We start from the raw sequence: 20,968 nt of genomic DNA, 5'->3' as shown, positions 1-20,968 counted from the left end.
AATTTCATCATAAAAAAACCATCCACTTTTTAGCTTTTCATAACTATAATTCAAATAGTTACTCTATTAACTCTTAGAAAGACAACCTTGCTTTACTCCGAAATATAATTTTTATTAATTTTGGCGCTATTCAACAGTAGTTTCACTCATACACTATTAGAAAAATGTAAATTAGTGAGGGATCGTCTATTCCTTTTGAAAATAGGAAATTAGTGAGAGATGTTAATTTATAACTTAACGTAAATTAGTTAGAAAAATAGTGAGAAACTATTAATCTCTCTCTAAATAAGATAATTAGAGAGAAACATAGCGAAATGACTATCAATTTCTCTTTAAAATAAGATAATTAGTGAGCAAAATAGTGAGGAATCGCCAATCCCTCTGTAAAATAAGATAATTAGTAAGAGACTCTATCCTAATAATTACTACAAAAAACTTTTGTAAATAACTTTTAATTATATATTTAATTATTTTTATTAAAAATAAAATTTATATTTAAAAATTAACTAAAATATTCATAATAAAATTATGTAATATTTTATTTATTTTAAGTTCATTTTCATTAATAAAATAATATTTTATTAAAAATATAATATAAAGAATAATTTAAATAAATATAAATATTTTTAACATATAATTTAATATATATGTACATTTTTATAATATATTCTTTGATATATTTGTATAGTTAAATAATATATATTTAATTTTTTATATAATAACTATAGGTAATTTTCAATCAACTGATAAAAAGGAGAACATAAGGCTTGGAAGGCAAGAAATTAAGGGTTTAAATCTTGACCTTGGCATAAATATAATGAATATGTGACATGACAAAGAGCAAGTGATATAGCGCAAGGTGGATAATGACATATCATGAGTTGTTGCACACATGGTGGGTGATAAGGCACAAGATAGTAGGTGATATAATGATTGACAAGGCATGAGGTTGTTGGCAAAATGTCATAAGTTGACAGACACATAGTTGGTGATGTGACATCACAATTTTAAATATAAACATATTTAGTAAGGGATTAGTGAGGGACTAATTTCTCATTGAAATTATCGAATTTTAAATAATATTAGCAAGGATTAGTAAGAGGCATAGCCCTCACTAAATCCCTCGCAAATTAGCGAGTCATGCTTTAGCTACTAATTTAGAGAGGGACAAAATCTCTCTCCAAAACATACTTTAGCAAGAAAAAATGACATTTAGTAAGGGATTTGTCCCTTGCTAGATTTTATTTTTCTAATAGTGATACCACCTTCATTTAAGATGAAGAGCACATACATGCATGGTCAAAAAACATTCACAGTGGCGATAGTCTCAAGTTTTTCAAGATGTCAAGTGATGGAAGAAGGAAGAAAGAAAAAACAATCATTTAATTCCTATAGTTTTGACACAATTATAACTTAATTTTTAAACTTTAACTCATCATATCTTTATTTTTATAGTTTTAACTCAATTATAACTTAATTTTTAAACTTTATCTAATAAATGTTCCAATCATGTTGCAATAGGTATCTTAGAGCAGCACACATGACAACACAACAATGCAAGTATGATGAGCTCCACAGACATAGATCATTTTTCTCAATTGCGTGCACTAGAATAGATAATAGTAAACCAATAAGAAATCAACATGAACTTAATAACAGATATTAGAAGAGCTAAACGTGTAAAATCCACAGACCTTATGTAATTTTTGTTATGTAAAACTTATATATATATATATATATATAAACACAAGCATAAATGTTGATGTGTTAAATAATATATATGTAATATATATTATAAAATGCAAAGATATTTGTATTCTTGTATATATTTAGTCTTATAGAATATTAAATATATAATATAAATATTTGTACATAATGTTAAATGAGTACAAGTATATAATAAAAAATATAAATGTTTTTTGACCATATATAAATATAAATATTTGAAATTCCTAACGCCAAGTTTTTGTATAAGTAATGCTTATTTCTCTGAAATTTTAGGCAAATTAAAGTGAGGACATTATATTGTCCAGAGATTTTGAATGTACTTTCAAATTGAAAAGTTAAAAAGCCAGAAGCAATTTCATATTACTTTTCAAATTAAAAGCCAATGACTTGAAATCAACTTGTAAAACCCAAACTAAAGATGGTTTGACAAAAGGGCGCACCATTGGGATCTACAAGTGCAAACCAAATAAGTTGGGAGAAAAGTTGAAAAAGATATCATCGAGATCCTCGAACGGTGCAACGAGTTTATTTTCTTTTTAGATTAGATTTTATAAAAAGCATACATTATTTTATGTTTGGTTCAAATAATAAAAAAATAATTATTAGTTAATTATTTATAAATTTTATGATATCTTTATTGTTTTTTTTATAAAAATAATTTATTATAATATTATTTTAAAATTTTATAATATTTCTATGTATTTCATTTTTTTAAAATATTTTTTCTCATTTGCTGCATTAGATTATTTTCAAAAACTACTCAAAATAGTTTCTTAAGATAATTAAAAATTTATTTTTTATTCTGATTATTTTAAAAAATTTAAACAAGTATCAAAAAACTCACAAAATAAATTTTTAAAAAAAAATAAGCGATTTTACCGTGAAATAAATTAGATGTGGCCAGAATGTACTTCATTTTAGATATCAAATTTGTCGCCTTCCACAAAGCTGAAATATAGTGACACGCTTCGATATTCATTTTTTTGTTTCAAAAATAATATTGAGTTATATGAGAAATGATTTTCCGCAGATCCATATGCTGATCCACTTTAATAAAATATCATTCGGCAGAGGTGAATTTAACTTTATTGAGAAAAATGACAAAATCACCTTACCAACTTGTATGGTATGATGCGTGTGTGTTGCTTGTGGAGATTAAATGCACATATTTAAGTCATTCATCCCATGCGATTACTTCAAATTTTAATGCTTATTTTATGTTTAAATAGACAAATCTCCTTTAAATACCAAATATAAAATTAGGTGAATTTTGTTGATAGAAAGTTGTGATTTTTTTATATAATTTTAATTATTATTAAAATTAAACTTATGAATACTTATACTAAACTTGTGAATCACATAAAATTAATTGAACTTTACTGATTGAAAAAAAATTGTTGATAAAAAATTATGATTTCTTGAATCATTTTGGTTGTTGGCACTGCCAAACTCGTGAGTTATATAAAATTAATTGTAAAGAAATATTAAAGTAATTTCACACAAAAAATTTAATCTCAAAAAGGTTTCTTGATACCTCACTATTATTATTTATATTTTACATGACCAAATTATTATTTCCTTATTTTAGATAGATTTATCTATCATTCTCACTTTAATATATGTTGTCTACAAATCATACATGTATTTAAACAAGCGTCCATTATTCGTTAATCGACAAGCAGCATCTATAGTCTATTTTTTTAAACGAATATTATGACACTAGGATATCAATGCCACTTGACATATATAAAATGAAAAAGTCAGATATTAATAATAAGTTGGTTATGTTCCAGATTATGAGTTTTATTATAGCATTCCAGGTGTAATTACAACATTTTCTCTTAAAAGACTCCTTATAAAAGATCAAAATTACGTCTTTTGCTTAACAAAGATGTGCTTACCAGTCACCATTGTGACTTAAACGTGGCCACAAACTTGGAAATGAAGGAAGCTCATTAGTGCATCAATTTGTTGTCTCCCACATGAGAGAGATTGAAAGCACCATCCCCCACTCCCCCACCTCCCCTTACAAAAACACCCTTTTTTAACCCTTACTTTTTTTTTTTAAGTTATATGTCATGATATTTTTTATTTTTTATTTAAAAAAATGATGTGAGTTAAATCTTAAGAACTCATTAAAATTAAAACATAAACATTAGACTCAAAAAAAATTTAAAAATATATTTATATATTACTTACTAATAAAATTTTTATATTAACAATATGATTTAATTAAACACATAATAATATTATAAGTTGTGAATTAAATTCTTACTTATTAAATAATTTTTATTAGTATATACGTGTTGTGATCACTTTTTGCTGAACAACCACCCACTAGCTCTAATCATTGCTGCTTGAGGGCCATGACGAAATCAGAGCAAAAGTGCCCAAGAGGGAAATAGGAAAAGTCTATGATTATTGTATTGATAATGACTAAAATTATAATTATAATTTTAAGTATTTATTAAATTAATATAATGATAAAATTTAAATCTAAAATTAGAGTCTTGGTGAGAAAAAAGAAATATAAAAATTTATATAATTATTTTATTTTAAAAAAATATGTATTGCAACTTTGCATATTGTTCGATGAATCTCGTTCTAAATTATAAAACATTTTTAAAATTATTTTATTATTTTAAAATATAAGACAATTTAAAATAATTAAAATTTCATTGATGATGTTTTTGTAATATTATCTTTCAAGTGAAGAGAGAATTAAAATGATACTGTAGTATAATGATTAAGTGTGTAGAAGTATTTTTAAAAGTTTACAGTTTTATTTTGAAAAATAAATTTGTAAAGTTTCATTATTAAGTTTTATTGATATGTGTAATTTTGCCTCAAATTATCTTATAATTTGAGATGGTGTGAGTATTAAAAAAGTTTAATAATAATTAAAAACTAAGATTAGGGCTGGGGTTTTATAAGTAGAGAACCGTGCATGCTAAATTAAAACATCCATTGTCCATAAAAAATGCTAAAAAATTGACTGTGGATTACAGCCTAATTTTCTCAATTACCACATATACCGTGTTGTAACGTTATTATAAGCCATATATATAATTTATATCTTCGCAGACAATTAACAGCATACTCACATCAAACACGCAGAGACATCATTAATATATAATACAGACTGCAAAAGCCATACATGCATATTGACCTTCATCTGCTTCTTAGAAGCTAATTAATTAGTATTAGTTCAAAATACGAGAGAATTTGTTATGGATAAACCTCTATGAGAGATCGTGGACCTAGAATGGGATAAATCTTGTAGTCGCTAAAACCCGCCGAGCATATTAATTTGGCCCATTCTTTCTCACTCCTCTCTTTTCCCGCAAGCAAGACCATCATCAGCATATCAAAAAACAGTTGATTCTCAGTTGATATGTCACGGATCATATCTGCCTTCTCATTCTCCATTATCATGTCTATTATTATCACCTTTCCTGCTTTCCCTTTCCTCGCAATTCCCTCCTTACATTTCTTCAGAATTTTCAGGCACTCCTCGTCGTTCCAATCATGCAGTACCCACTATTCAACATCCAAAAAAGCAACTATATGTTGTCAAGTATATATGAATGCATGTAGATTGTTTTATTATAGAGTATGTATGTAGCAAAGATATCACCTTCAACAATATGGCATCTGAAGGAGGAATGGCCTCGAACATGTTCCCTCCGACAAACTTGAGATTCCTAGTACCTTGCAGGCCATCAACAACATGCGGCAGATCAAACACAGTACACTGTATCTCTGGAAAAGCTTTGGCAATGGCCTTAGACACAGTCCCTGTGCCACCCCCAACATCTACCAACGACTTTATTCCATTAAACACCCCTTTACACTCATCAACCACCACACTTATCACCAATGTCGCATCACTAGCCATGGCTTCATTGAAAAAGTGATTAAAAACAGGGTCAACGTTGGCAAACTCCCAAAACGTCTTCCCATGAGCTGTGTGAAATGAAGTGGGATTGTCACTTTGGAACCAGTTGGTCATCTCATACCAGGGCTTTTTCAGGACAGGATCAAGCATGGCGAGGAAGAAAGGGGTTGCGCTCAAGGGGTGGTCCTTGAGAAGGAGGGTGGATGAATCAGTTAGGACATAGCCTTGTTCTGAAGTGTCATCATCAGTTTCTACAAGTTTCTGGAGAGAGAAGAATCCGAAATGGGTGAGGAGTCGCATTAAACGATGAATGTTTGGAGATTTACAAGGTTGGATTTGCAGGGAAGAGACGAGAAGGGGAAGAGGCACGGGCTTGCCATGCTTATGAATGATTTCTGGAATGTTGAGTTCGATAGCTGACTTGAGACACATGGAGTTTATGAAGCTGAATGTGTGGTTCCATATATGGGTTAGAGCAAGAACGAGCTTTGTTGCTCCGAGCCCTTTGTTTTGGGATTCCATGGCTTTCGATTTAATTACTGTAGATATTAGGGTGGTGGTATGGTGATACATACATGGAATGAAAGCAAAACATTATTTAGGTCAATTTATAGTTGAGTGAGTCGATCCCCCCCCCCCTTTCTTTTGGGCCTAAATCAAGCAAGGGGTTGTTCAAGGTCTTGGACATACTGCCAGAACAACATCCTTTTATAGATTGATAAGCAGCGCTAGTTGTTGAATGTGGAAAACCTTCTAATTTATATAATAATCACATCTCTGTTACGGTGTTGTAGTTACAGTACTGCTATATAATGAGTCCCTATAAAGTAGAAAGAGATATTGAAATCCTGGAACAGGGTACGAGTTTCTTTACTTTCTAGAATTTGTGTGGGGGCAGAAATATTCTACTTTAACGTGGAATTTATATATATATATATATATACAGTGAGGATTTTCACTGTATATGTCAGACATTTATTTTTTTAATGTTATGAAAATCTGAACTGTAGATGATATATGATTGGTTGGTTACAGATATGTTACATTGGAAACAGAGAGATGATTAAGTAAAATATTTTTTTTCAAAATAATAAAGAAGTGTTTAAATTTGAATCATCGCAAAGAAATTGAATAATGAAGTAACAAAGATACCCCCTAACGGTAATAGAGCGTAATAATTGCCTTACATTAATATTTTTATTTTTAAGAAAAACATATTCATTAATCCCTATACTATAATTTTAACAGATTTTATTTCTAATCTTTATAATTTTTTTTAGTGTCTCAATTTTTACAGGGATTGGTTTTTCCTCTCGGATTGTATATCTCTTTTACCAATTTTGGTCTCCATTAGTTTGCAAGATTAAATGGCCAATTCTCCTGCGGATTGCAAGAATGTTGAGGAGGGCATGTAAGCCTTACGTCTAACGTCATCCAGCCAGATAGCTGGGATGCTTCCACGTCTCGTTCTGGAGACGCGTGTTGTGCTCATCAATCTCGTACGTCAAAGTGGGCATTACTGTCTTCTCCGTTTTGCGGTGTATTTCCATTTTCCACTCCCTTCCAGAATTATCATCATATTGAAATTTTAGATGCATCTTCTCCCTTCAGCATCTACTCATAAAGGTTTTATAGACGTGTCTCTAAAAGTATCATCTGTGGTTAGGCTTAGATTCGCTTGGTTTTTTTCCCCATCAACAATTAATATTATTTTTTTAAAAAAACTGACGATGATTACGATATGGAGTTGGTTTACCCTGCGTTGGAAGTGCGGGGACGGAGTGCATAGCATAGGCATAGAGTCCCATGCGCAAGTTATATATTTATACATTTAATTTTTATATATTTTTATTTAATTAAATTAAAACATGTAAATTTTAATGTGTTAAGAACAACATGTCTTATTCCACTAAATATAATCGGTTACATGAATTATATAACGCCATTATATTTGATCATTTATTAAATTTTTAAAAATATTTTTAATTAACAAATCTCACTCAACAACTTTCAAAAGTGTTCTTTTCGGTCTTTCTCTACCCTTCTTAACAGGGTTTAAAGTCATCTATTTCGCTCTCCTCACAAGTGCCTCTCGTGGTTTTCTTTATACATGTTCGAACCACTTCAAATGATTTTTTATCATTTTTTTTTCAATACGTGCCCCATCTATTTTTTTCCGTATTCACTCGTTTCAAATTTTGTCTTTACATGTATATCCACACATCCATCTCAACATTCTTATATTTGATATTTTAATTTTATGCTCTTGTTGTTCCATCAAAGCACAACATTTATTACCATATAAAATTGCTGGTCTTATAGCAGTTCGATAAAACTTTTCTTTAAACCTATTAGATATCTTATTATCGCAAATAACTCCTTTAATATTTCTTCAATTAAACCACCCTACTTGTATCTTATATGTAATATCTTCATCAATGTCCCATTTTGTTGAATAAGCACTCTCAAATATTTAAACATTTTCACTTAAGGTATAGTCTTATTATCTAATTTCACTTCCAAGTTACTATTCATTGACCCCTTATCAAAATTACAATGTAAATATTATGTTTTACTCTCATTCAGGCAAAAATTTTTTGACTTTAATGTCCTCCTCCATAACTCAAATTTACAATTTGTATATTCTCTTGTCTCTGCAATAAGAACTATATCATCTGCAAAAAATATGTATTTAGAAATTTCTTCTTGAATATGCTCAGTCAAAACATATAAGACTAAATCAAACAAATGAGGACTCAAAGATGATCTTTAATGCAATCCGGTCTTTATAGAAAAATCTTCTGCTTTCTTTGATAAAATGACAAATTTTACTCTCTTTTAGAAGTTACTAAGTCTTCCAAGTTAATTGACGAACCCCCATCATCATTAAAAGGCTTAAAAAAATATGTTTTCCATTTATCTTTAATATCATTATCTGTGACCAAAACATTTATCTCTTCATTCTTTATACACCTTACTTGTTTCAAATCTCTCTATTTTCTTTTCTTACTCTAAGCAATCTTATAAATTTTTTGTTCTCCATCCTTTATCTTAAAACCATTATAAAACTCTTCAAATGTTTTAGAACGAGCTTTACTCACAACCCTATTAGTTTTCTTTTTAGCCATACGATACCTTTTCCAATTTTCGTCATTATTGCACAAATGAATAGCTTTGAAATACTCCTTTTTATGCTTGATTTTTTCCTATACGTTATCATTTCACCATCAAGATTCCTTATCTCTTGAACTAAAACCTTTTAACTCTCCCAAAACTTATTTTGCAACCTTCCCCACCTTCACAGCCAAGTCTTCCCTCAAGGAATTAGCACTTCCTCGAGACTTTCAAATTCCTTCAGCCAAAAGATTTCTCTTAAAAATTTCTCTATTTTCACCTTTTAATTGCCACCACCTAATCCTTGGAGTTTTTACTTGTCAACGCTTTTAGTTTTTACTCATAATACATACATCAAAGACAAGGACCCTGTGTTGTGTCATAACAACATCTTCAAAAATCACCTTACAATTTTTACAAAGTCTTCTATCCGTGCTCTTTGTCAAAAATAAATCAATTTGTGTCCTTGAAGCTCCACTTTTATAAGTGATGGAATGCTCATCCCTCTTCTTGAAACAAGCATTAACAATCTTAAAATCATACGTAAAAAAGAAATCAAGGATATATTGCCCTTCATTATTTAGTTTCCCAAAACTAAAACCACCATGTATCCTCGTATAATGACCTGCCTCCCTCCTGACATGTCCATTAAAATCTCCTCTAGTAAATATCTTTTCATTATGTGGTAAGCTCTCAATCAATCTTTCAAGTCTTCCCAAAATAATTCTTTAAAATTGACTTCTATCCTAATTTGAGGTGCATAAGCGCTAATAATATTGATAGTCTCCTGTCCGATGATCATTTTTAAGGAAATAATTCTATCCCCAATTCTGTTAACTTCTATCACATTCTTCTTTTACTCCTCATTGACAATAATACCCACCCCATTGCGTGTGTTTACTGTCTTAGTATATCAGAGTTTGAAACCTAGGATATCCTTAGCTTGTTCACCAACCTATTGAGTCTCTTGCATGCACGGGATATTAATTTTTCTTTGAATTGTGACTCCAACAACCTCCATAGATTTATCAATTAAGGTTCCAACATTTCAAGTACCAAGTCTGATCTTGCTCACATAGGCTAACTTCTTTACCTGCACTCGTCTAGAATAATGCGATAGCCTTTGCAGGCGTTGATGCAGCGACCCTAACTCATTTATCATTGCACTCGAGCCATGCAGCGCATTACTTACGAGAAATGACTTAGCATTAGTACAAAAATATCTATTGTCTATATCCGTGTGTGATTCAACAAAGTTTTACATTGACTGTTGAAGGCCTAACAAACCCTCCTTCTTAATCCAAACCTAGCATTTATGTATTAATAATATCAACAACAAAAATATGTTATTGAATAAACAATCATTGAAAAATTCACATATTTTAGTTTAAGTAAAAATAAGCATATTAAATATATAAGATTAAGTATATAAATTTTTTTATATAACTTTTTAATTGCATTACATTAAAAAATAGACGATCCTTTATATATACTCCCTCTATTAAAAAATGTAAAGCATTTTATGAAGAATTGAATGTTAAAAAATATAAAGTATTTTTAATTTTTTAAAATGTAATTATTTTTTTTAAATGTCCTTATTAATAAATAATTTTATATTTATTATAGGTTGTTTAATAAAAAAAAAAAATATAAAATTAATTTAAAAATAGATAATTATTTTATTAAAGAATGAAATTTTAAAAATGGAGTACAATTTCATAGAAAGTTCTATCGACTATGGAATCATGTTGAGACCGAGGCCACTTACATAGTTAGGCTGTTGAGCCAAGACAGACGAGGACGGATTTCGGGGCAAAGCAGCGGTGCTTCCCCTCCCCCCTTTTCCCCAACAAAAACAATTTTTGCATTTTGGCCTTTCTATATAATTGTTTCCGAATCCATCCCCAAAGAAAAAGATGTTGAGAAAGTGAAAGATACTTTACCAATACGAATTTAAAACTTTCAAATTAAAATTTGAGGAATAAATGTTAATTTTATTGAAATTATAAAAAAGGAAAATAATGAAAAAATTATAAGAATTAAAAACAAAATTAATAAAATTATAGAGATCAATGATTAATTATGTTTTTCTTTCCTTTTATATTAAAGTTTTATTGGCACTTATACATTTACATTTAGATTTTATTTATTTTTATAGTTTCGACATATTTCATTAATTTCTTAAATTTGAAAAAATTAGTGTGTGTATAATATTTTCAATTAAACTTCCAACAATACTCTAAAATTCCATCTTAGTATTCTAAAAGATTATTTGTACTATTTAAAAAAATATATATGCTTTTCAAAATTTTAAATATTATTTTTCCCATTTATTTTTTTCTCTCGTTTCGCGTGATTAATTGAAGGATTGACGTGATTAAATTCTGAACGGGTCATGAAAATCCTGGTGATCATGATTCATTCTGCATTATTGATGGAGGTGATTAACTTTAATTCTAATCATACTAATAAAATATTAATATCATTTCGACACCTTTTACACTGACTTCTCTCTCTGGGTGTGTTTTTTGTTTATGTTTTTCTTTCTGGTTATATTATAAATCAAATCAATAATGAAGCAGGTATATTAAAGACAAGCGCAAAAGTGATCTGATTAAGGACCATTCGAATCATTGTCAGTTGTTAGAAAAACAATCATATATCCGAAGGTGATGTACACATTTTAATTTTAATCACAAGTTTGTCGTGTGAAAAAATTCAGCTTAAAAGTTAAATCTTTAGTGATTCGCTTGTAATAAAATATGATTTATTAATATTTAAAATGATAATGCAAACAGTTGAATGATTAAAAAATATCAACAACTTGGTAGTCAATGATAATTGCGTGATACACAAAATATGGAATAAAAAAAATAATTTATATATAAATTAATGTAAGTTTTCTAACTTTATATAAAATTTTAATTTAATTTTTTAATTTTATAAAATATCTTTTTAATCTTTTAATCTTAACATTATTATTTTTAAATAATTATTTTTTGTGTCAATCATTATTATTTAAAAAAAATTAAATTTAATATGTTAATATTTAAGAATATTTTATCAATATTTAAAGGACTAAAAGATATTTTATAAGGTTAAAAAATTAAATAAAATATTATATAAAATTAAAAAATTAAACGTATATTTTAATGTTTATATATATATATATATATTTTGAAGCAAGGTCAAACTTTATTAAATAAAAGGCTAGTACAAATAGCTGATTAAGAAGAAAAGAAAAACGTTAGTACAAACAAATTAAAGCCCGATCTGGGAATTCAAGTATTCAATACACATAAAACCTAAAAACGAAAAACAAACCAGCAAACAAAAAGATGACAGAGACGTAAATATCAAACACAAAGACAAAAACAAGAAGGCCCAGCCAACCAAGCCCAACAACCTTATCCCGATCCACTTCATAACAGCTAAATAATGATAGTTCTGATGATATGCAAGAATTAATGCGTCATGGACAAACCTCGATGTTGGATCGAGAACCCAGAAAGGAACAAAGTTGGCGAGCTCCTCTCTCTTCAAAGGCCCCACTCCTTTTGTTTTTTGTTTTTTTTTTCAAAAATTATGCTCTTTCTCTCCACCTCTTAGAAATAAATTGTACATGCATATATAATTATAATTTTGTACTTTTAAATAAATAGATATAAATTGTATACTATTTGGTTTATAAAATTATTTTTTTATTGATGTGTGATGAATATTACTTTTTTATCAACAAAAAAGGGTAAAAGTTAATATTTACTCCCCTCCATTAAAAAATATAAAGTATTTTTTTAAAGTAAGATGCTAAAAATATAAGGTATTTTTAATTTTTTAAAGTATAAGTAATAATTTTTTTCAAAATATCCTTAATTAGGGTTGTAAATAAGGTTATCTAATAGAGACACTTTATTAAATAAGAATAAATAAGAAAAAATGTATAATTTTAAAGACAATTAATTAAGTTATTGAAGATATAATTCAATTAAAAATATTTTATAATATTAAATACGGGGAGTATATGAGTTAATTAAATATACTAGCATCTCTTCTATTTTATTTTAATTATATATATATATATATATCTCTTCTATTTTAAAAATCTATACAAACCTTTCATGGAATCAATAGTTACAAAACACAAATCTCTCACCTATTTCTAAGATTTTAATTTCTCTGTCCAGTTATTATTTCACCGTTAAATTACACATGCTGGATCGAGACTTCTCTTTGAACAGACATGTTTTCTAGATGTCATTCAAATTACTCAAATTTTTTTAAAAAACATATACAATTTACTTTTTATAATTCTTATCTTATAATTTTTTCATATTATAAAACATTTTAATAAAATTTTTATTCTAAAATTTATAAAAAATTATCAGTATATATAATCACTCCCTACCAACTTCCTATTTTGGTTCCGCCACTTGGTGTAACTACATGTGTACGTGACCTTGAATTATTCAAAGACATGCATGCGTGGAACAAATGGTAATTGATGATTAACTTTAGCTCTTATCATTTACTCCATTTGGTTCATGTTTTAGAAGGCCTATTTAGTATCATTTATGAGTTATGGTATAATTTTTTAAGTAATATTTTAAAAGTTATTTTTAAAATTTCTCTTCATAAGAAAGAAAAAAAGTAACATAACATTACTTTTTAAATTTATTATATGGAGGCATATTTAACATTTTATATACTTTATTTGTTTTATTTTTTTTTCTTGTATTGATATTAATGAGATTAATAAAAATAATTTATAAAGAAGATAAGAGGAGTATGTGCTATTAAAACAGTAATTATATGTTGACACATTAATATGTCATGACTGGGCCATATACTTGTGGGACCTAAGGAGGATATGTGGCTTAGGAGGTGGTGCCTGTGCATGATACTGTTACTGGTATAAGCGAATGGGAAAGACATCTCAATAATGCGAAGCCAAGGTTATATATGAGCTGTTACTGGTAACTGTACGAGAAAGATATCTCAACAACGTGAAGTCAAAGCTATATATGAGGAGAGATTGTTTGTAAAGAGGGAGGGATTTGTGATATAGCTTCTCCTCTCTGTTGCTTCTTTTTCTCTGAGCCTTCTTTCTGACTTGTATCTCTCTTTCTGATGTTTCCTCTGTAATTCACTGTGGTTTTATCCATTTGCTTGAAATATCGTTAATTGTTATCTTGAGTACGTGACACGTTGCCTTGCGCTGACCTCCATCTATTAATGATCACATACTACGTTAAATACTTTTCTCCAAAATACCCTTAACTGATGTTCTCTCCCTTAAAAGCGTCATTTTTCAAAGGTCATTTTAAAAAATATTAATCACTGCTTAGATTATTTTTTAGATTGCTTTATAAACAGGGGCACCCCATTTTTGGCTATTTCATCTTGTAAAAGGGGCCGGAGACGCGGAAGTAGCAGCTACCATCTCTGGCTCGCTCTTTATTAATTATGAAGAGTATTTTGAGGTGAGGTTGATTATGAATCTTCTTCTTCTTCTTCTTCTTTTTTCACAAAATACTCTTTTCATCTCAATTTTCATCCCAATTTATAAAATCTTTGTATACAAAATCATGCATATAAATAAAATTTATTAAATATAATTTATAACATTATTTTTTTAAAATATAAATATAAATTTTTAAAAATACCCTTCACTTAATGTAATTTATGTGTGAAATATTGTTAAGTAAAAAGAAAAAATATAATAAAGAGGAAAGGGAAACATTGAAACAAATATATAATTAATGAAACCTTATTTTTATCAAAATATTGAGACATTAAATCACCTCTAAAAATGTCTTATAAATCAGGATGAAAGAAATATCTAAAAAGAAATGAAACCAATTCAAGAAAATACCTTCTTTGCTCTATTTTATTTTATGAGACTTTTTGTAATTAAATTGAAAATACCAATGAAATCTATTATTTATACTTGGAACTTTTTTTTCAAAATGAAATATAAACTTTTAAAATTATATTTCATTTAATAAGGAAGAGGGGAAGAAAGATATTAAATGAGTGATAATTTTGAAATAAATTTTATTAATAAATTTTTATTTTCTCAAAATGTCTTGTATTGTGGCATATCATATCATTCTAAAAAATATATTATAAAGGGATGGAAAAGTGCCTTGCAAAGCCTAACAGAAAAAATATTAGACTAAAGTGAATACATTTAATCATTTAACTTTACATAGTATTTTATTTTAGTCCCTTAATTTATAAAGTGTCGTTTTAATCATTTAATCCTAACATTATTAGTTTTATTCTAATAAATTTTACATTAAACTTTCAAATATTAACAAAATATTATTAAATGTTAACATATTAAGTTTAATTTTTTTAAAATAACAATAATTGATACAGAAAAAATCACTTAAAACTAATGATGTTAGGATTAAAGGATTAAAAAGATACTTTATAAAATTAAATAATTAAATTAAAACTTTATATAAAATTAAAAAATTAAAAATATACTTTAACCAAAGTATTAAAATAGTTTTATTTTATGTTAGCACCTTACCTCAAATGCTTTTTACCTAGATCTTTGATATTATAAAGTTCTAAACAATGAAGCAGGATGAGTAAAGACAAGCTAATTTAAGGATGCCCAATAATTATTGGAAGACATGGAACTCGAAGACGACTATTGGCCTATTGGGGACGAACTTAATTTACTTCCAATTAATTATGGTTTTAAAATAGTAAATTTATGTTGACGCTTCTTAATTATCTTAGGCTGACTTAGATCTTTATAATTATAAAGGAGATTAATAAAATAATGACAAGCGCAAGAGTGTCGTAAAACTGATGATACCCCCTCAAAAATAAATACAACATGGTTAAATTAACTTTACACACACGCGCGCGCACACATAAAAGGAAAATGATATTAAACTCTATTGAAAGATAAAAATTAAGGACAATTAAATCCTGACAAAATTTTATAAAGAATGAGTTATAAATATCAATTCAGAAAGTTATAATTTATAAATAAAAATTTCAATTGCAAAGTGAGAGTTACATTTAAAATTAAACATGTCATTTGCAACTAGAATTCATAAATTTAAAATGATTTTAATAAATAACAATTTTAAATATTTTATTTTTTTAATTTAAATTTTTAACTATTTATTTGAGAATAATTGAGTTTAATTGAATATTTTATTAGCGAATATTAATATTTAAATTTAATTACTTAAATCTTAAATTTTAAAATATAAATATATTTTTAATATTTTTATACATTTATTATTTTATTTTATTTTATTTATACATATTTTTAGATTTAAATTAAAATATATTAATAAAAATTATTGTAAATAAATAATATAGACATATTTAAAAATCAAGTCAAAAATTAAATTGTGAAAATTTTGTTTATATTCATTTTAAATTTTTTGATGCAGTTTTCAGTTGGGGTTGTTAAAAGTACTTTTGTCATTTTTTATTAAATTATTAGGCTTTTACATTTGTTAAGCCGCCCACACACGGAAGGGAATTGAAAAGCGACACACGACCTTTAATCAAAAGGACGAATAGAAACAGGGAGCTGATGACTTTTTGGATTGAAAAGTAGAGGCGGCAGCGAAAGTAATTTGGAGAGGATCAGAGGCGTGATAGCTCTTTGTCGTTTTCTTTTCTTCATTCCGTGAGCGACGGCTTCTCATCCTTTCATACAGTGCTGATGAAGAATTAATTTTTTTAACGTAATCCGCCACAAATTATTATCCTAAAGTTTAATCTAAATTTTTTATATTCAAAAAATAATTTATTTTAATTTATTATTTTTACCTTTTAAATTTTATATTTTAATTATTATTATTAATTAGAGTAATTTTATTGTATAATTTTTGAGTTGTATATTATAATTAAAGTTTTGCTTGCCATAATCTATAAATGTAGTAACATAACAGTAATTTGACTTGACTTTGGTAATTATTTATGTTTTATTTTTAGTGTGACTAACTTAAAATAGTTGTTCTGTAACTTAATTTTTTATTTAATTCTTGAATGATAATTAAAAAATATATAATAAAATTAGAATAATAAAATTAAATAAATTTAATTTATTTTGTGGATGAGAAAGATTAATTTTAGATGATTGAGTTGTGATTGATTGTGCTATTTGTACTTAGTAATTTTTTTAGTTGAACTTGTTTTAATTATGTAATTTTAATTTAGTTTTTTAAAAATAAAGAAAATCATCTATTATTTAGTTTTTTGTAATCATAATTCAAGTAATTAATCTATTGACTCTTAGAAAGATGGCCTAGATTATGCTTTATTATAAAATTTAATTTTTATTAATTTTGATGTTATTTGTCAGATTTAAATCGCTATTTGTAACTTATTTTTTTAAAAAAAATATTAGAAACCTAATTAACTGTGTCATTAATTTGTTCTTAACTGTTATTTTCTTTAAAAAAAAAATAACGTGTGTTGTTAGATGGGAACGAATGACGAGGGAGATTGAAAAAAAAGTTACCGAATAAACTGCAAGGCGGCAGGCATAAGCAGATTTAGGGCTGCAAATGAGGAAAGATGATTGATTAAGTAAAGGGGGAGTCACACTTAGGTTCTTCGCAACAAATTAATTATTACAAAATTTACTAACAATTGATTATAACAAAATGACAATAGATTTTGTGGTCTTTAATTAATTTTGTCACGGAGGATCTAAAGTATATTCATCACCCATAATTAGAATAAATTAAACATGTTGATAGATTATACTTTTTCTGTTAAAAAATGTAAGATATTTTTAATCAAATCTCGACCTTCAATAAAGTAATTATCTACTTTCTAACTAACCCTATATTTTTATATTTATCCCTATTAAACACCTTACAATAAATATAAAATCATTCTTAATAGGGGCATTTTTTTAAAAAATAATAATTACACCTTGAAAGATTAAAAATACCTTACATTTTTAAACATCCAACTTCTAAAAAAATACTTTATATTTTTTAACGGAGGGAATATACGACAAAGGAGTCAATAATTATGAATTGCCTGTGATGAGTTGAAACACTCTAATCTTTAGTATCCTAAACACTTCTGCGTGAGAGGTGGAATTAAATCTATCGCCATATCATTGCCATGACGACGAAGGAATTTGAGATAGATAATTTTGCCACTAATTTGAAAATACATTCAAATTCAATTGTGGTTATTTTCAACTCATCAAAATCCTTTCTGTCCTTATCCCAAACTCCCAATGATGAAATCTTATTTTGTGACCTTTTTTATGATTGAGTAATAATCTATTTTTAAGTCCCTCAGAGCTATTAGAAATCAAAATATATAGATATAAATAGAGAGAAGATTGCAAATGGAGATTATTCAAGTCAGTATAATTTGGCATATGATGACATTTACTTAATTCCAGGAGTATTTTTTTTTTCAAAAGGATTTTGATGAGTCTCGAGAAATGATTTTTCATGAAATCCTGTTATTGTGAGAATATATACTTTTGGATAGTGTTTGAATTAATGAATTTTGATTTTGATTTTAGATTCAAATCTCACATTTAAAATTTATGCATTTAAATTTTTCGTTCAAGTAGTTTAAAAATTTTTAAATGGAAAAGAAAGATGAGATTTAATTGACAAGAGAATTATAAATATAATAAAATATATGAGAATTATAAAGCCATTCATCATTAAAATGTGAAGAGAACAAGATATTTAAAAATGCACCAAAAGTGTGTTGGGCAAAACCTGACTTTGATATCAATGGTAATAAATGAGAATGATTGCTCAAAAACAAGGGAAAGAGCAGTGTAAAGATATCTTAATTTAAAATTTTAATGTTTAAGTTTATGAGTCTATCATTTTTATTATATATTAATTATTAATTTTAATGTTTTTTTATATGGAACATTATTTATTGATTATTGATGGAAAAATCTGTTGTCCTGCAAACAAAAACAAGAAAGACGTAATCGATCCCAGGTGCAATAAATGCAAAAGGAAAAAGAAAATCGCCCACTGATCTTTCTGTTTGCTTCTTCTTTTCAATTATTTCCCTCCGGCTTCGGCTACCCTTCTTGATGAAAAAAGAAAGAAAGAAAGAAAGAAAGAAAAAGAAAATCGCCTTTAAGATTATTATGAAAGCCAAATCGATTTATCTTGATAAGCTATTAAAAGCTCTCGTTAAACACAAACATTATTTTAATAAATACATAATGTAGATGACAAAGCGATACTTATGGACCTTCTTCCACTTCCTTTCTTCTTCCTTTTCCTGTCCAACAGTCTTATTCCACTTCATAACAAGCAATTAATGCTGCTAGTTCTAATCATATGCAAGAGAATTAATATTTCATGGATAAACCTCGATGATGGATCTGGAACCTAGAACTGGATGAATCTTATAATCACTAAAACCAGCAGAACGGAATAAGTTGGCGAGCTCTTTCTCAGTCCTCTCTTTTCCAGGATACAGCACCATCAACAGCACATCCACCAACAACTGATTCTCAGCTGATTTACTGCGTTTGGCTACCACGTCATCCTCCAACACCATATCTATTATTATCAACTTCCCATCTCTCCCTCTGCTCCCAATTCCCTCCTTGCACTTCTTCAAAATCTTCACACACTCCTCATCCGTCCAGTCATGCAGTATCCACTGTTTCACAGCCGAAGAAGCAATTATATATTATCAGAAAACTTAGTCTTCAAAACAATGAATGAATGCATGTAAATGGTGTCATGATGTAAGTAGCTAGTGAAATTATTATCATCACCTTCATCAGTATGGCATCACATGGAGGAATCGCCTCGAACATGTTGCCTCCCACAAAGTTGAGATTCGCACTACCCTGTAAGCCATTGACAACATGCGGGAGATCGAACACAATACATTCTATGTCGTGAAAGGCTTCAGCAACGGCCTTAGCTGTAGCCCCAGTGCCACCCCCAACATCCACCAAGGACTTTATTCCCATGAACACCTCTTTGCAGGTGTCAATCGCCACACTTATCACCAGTCTCGTATCACTGGCCATAGCTTCATTGAAAGAATGATTAAAATTAGGGTCAACCTTGGCATGCTCCCAAATCTTCTTCCCATACGCCATGTGAAACGGCGACGGATAATCATCAGTTTGGAGCCAATTGGTGAGCTCATACCAAGGCCTTTTTAGGTTGGGATCCACCATAACAAGGAAGAAAGGGGTGGTACTTAAGGGATGGTCCTTGAGAAGTAGGGTGGATGCATCAGTTAGGACATAGCCTTGTTCTGAAGAATCATCAGTTTCTGAAACTTTCTGGAGGGAAAAGAAGCCAGAGTAGGTGAGGAGTCGCATTATGCGATAAACGTTTGGAGATTTGGAGGGGTGGATTTGCAGGGAAGAGACGAGAAGAGGCAGAGGCATGGGCTTGCCATGCTTGTGAATGGTTTCTGGGATGTTTAATTCTGTGGCTAACTTGAGACACATTGAGTTTATGAAGCTGAATGTGTGTTTCCATATATGGTTCTGAGCATCGAGGAGTCTTGTTGCTCCAAGCTCTTTGTTTTGGGATTCCATGGCTTTCGATTTTACCACGGGCGATCTGATGGAAATTTACTTGATTGTGCTGGTGGTGGTGGTGGTGGTATATGCATATGAAAGCTAACCCTATTTGGGTCGATTTATAGAGTTGAGCAAGTGGGTGCCTTGAAACTGTAATTAAATTATTTCATTCCGATTTGTAAATATTGATATGAACATTTAAGTTTTGCTCCTTACTTTGCGTGATTAAGGAATGGCGCGATTAAAATCTGATCGTGTCTTGTATGGAAAGCAGGTAGGGTGATATGAATTAATATTTAAGTTTTTAAATATTGATGTGAACTCATGGTGATTATTTTCAGTTCTGATGCTATATTAAAATAATGATTTTATGTTGACACCTTATTTTAATTATGAAGCAGGAGGAGTGATGACGAGTACTGCAAGTGACCCAGGATTCTGCGAAGACATGGAACGCATGGTGATTATTCCAGCCTGATCGGTGATCAACTTTAGTTCTAATCATTTATGCTATTAAAATAGTAATTTTATGTTAACATATTATTTTACGTTGAAGTGGATCTATTATAGTCACTCCTGTCCATTTATTTTTATTTTGATATATTTGTAAATTTGAGTTATGGAGAAAGACATTGGAGTCAAAAAGTTTTTGCTTGAGTAGGAGTAAAATAGAATATTTACTATAATTT

At 28.5% G+C, this 20,968-nt stretch overlaps 2 protein-coding genes across 2 annotated transcripts; both read right to left on the bottom strand.

The window, feature by feature from the left end:
* Positions 1-4,828: 4,828 nt before the first annotated feature.
* LOC129299067 (probable O-methyltransferase 3) lies at positions 4,829-6,184 on the bottom strand. The gene is made up of 2 exons (XM_054937507.1): positions 5,366-6,184; positions 4,829-5,268 (listed from the first exon to the last, which is right to left on the bottom strand). Exons 1-2 carry the CDS (start codon positions 6,146-6,148, stop codon positions 4,957-4,959), a joined length of 1,095 nt encoding a protein of 364 aa, XP_054793482.1. The 5' UTR covers positions 6,149-6,184; the 3' UTR covers positions 4,829-4,956.
* Positions 6,185-18,885: 12,701 nt separating this feature from the next.
* On the bottom strand, positions 18,886-20,351 carry LOC129299068 (trans-resveratrol di-O-methyltransferase-like). The gene is made up of 2 exons (XM_054937508.1): positions 19,512-20,351; positions 18,886-19,393 (listed from the first exon to the last, which is right to left on the bottom strand). Exons 1-2 carry the CDS (start codon positions 20,292-20,294, stop codon positions 19,085-19,087), a joined length of 1,092 nt encoding a protein of 363 aa, XP_054793483.1. The 5' UTR covers positions 20,295-20,351; the 3' UTR covers positions 18,886-19,084.
* Between the last annotated feature and the right edge of the window lie 617 nt (positions 20,352-20,968).

This window comes from Prosopis cineraria, unplaced genomic scaffold (genome assembly GCF_029017545.1).
Source record: "Prosopis cineraria cultivar Desert tree isolate PC_DT_omini unplaced genomic scaffold, ASM2901754v1 PC1022, whole genome shotgun sequence".
Taxonomy (NCBI): Eukaryota; Viridiplantae; Streptophyta; class Magnoliopsida; order Fabales; family Fabaceae; genus Prosopis; species Prosopis cineraria.
This window is presented reverse-complemented; position numbering and strand designations above follow the sequence as displayed.

Coding starts and splice junctions, on each gene's coding strand:
- LOC129299068 (XM_054937508.1), bottom strand. CDS start 20,294: ATGGAATCCCAAAACAAAGAGCTTGGAGCAACAAGACTCCTCGATGCT. Junction 19,394..19,511: donor GTGATGCCATACTGATGAAG/GTGATGATAATA, acceptor GCTGTGAAACAG/TGGATACTGCATGACTGGAC.
- LOC129299067 (XM_054937507.1), bottom strand. CDS start 6,148: ATGGAATCCCAAAACAAAGGGCTCGGAGCAACAAAGCTCGTTCTTGCT. Junction 5,269..5,365: donor CAGATGCCATATTGTTGAAG/GTGATATCTTTG, acceptor GATGTTGAATAG/TGGGTACTGCATGATTGGAA.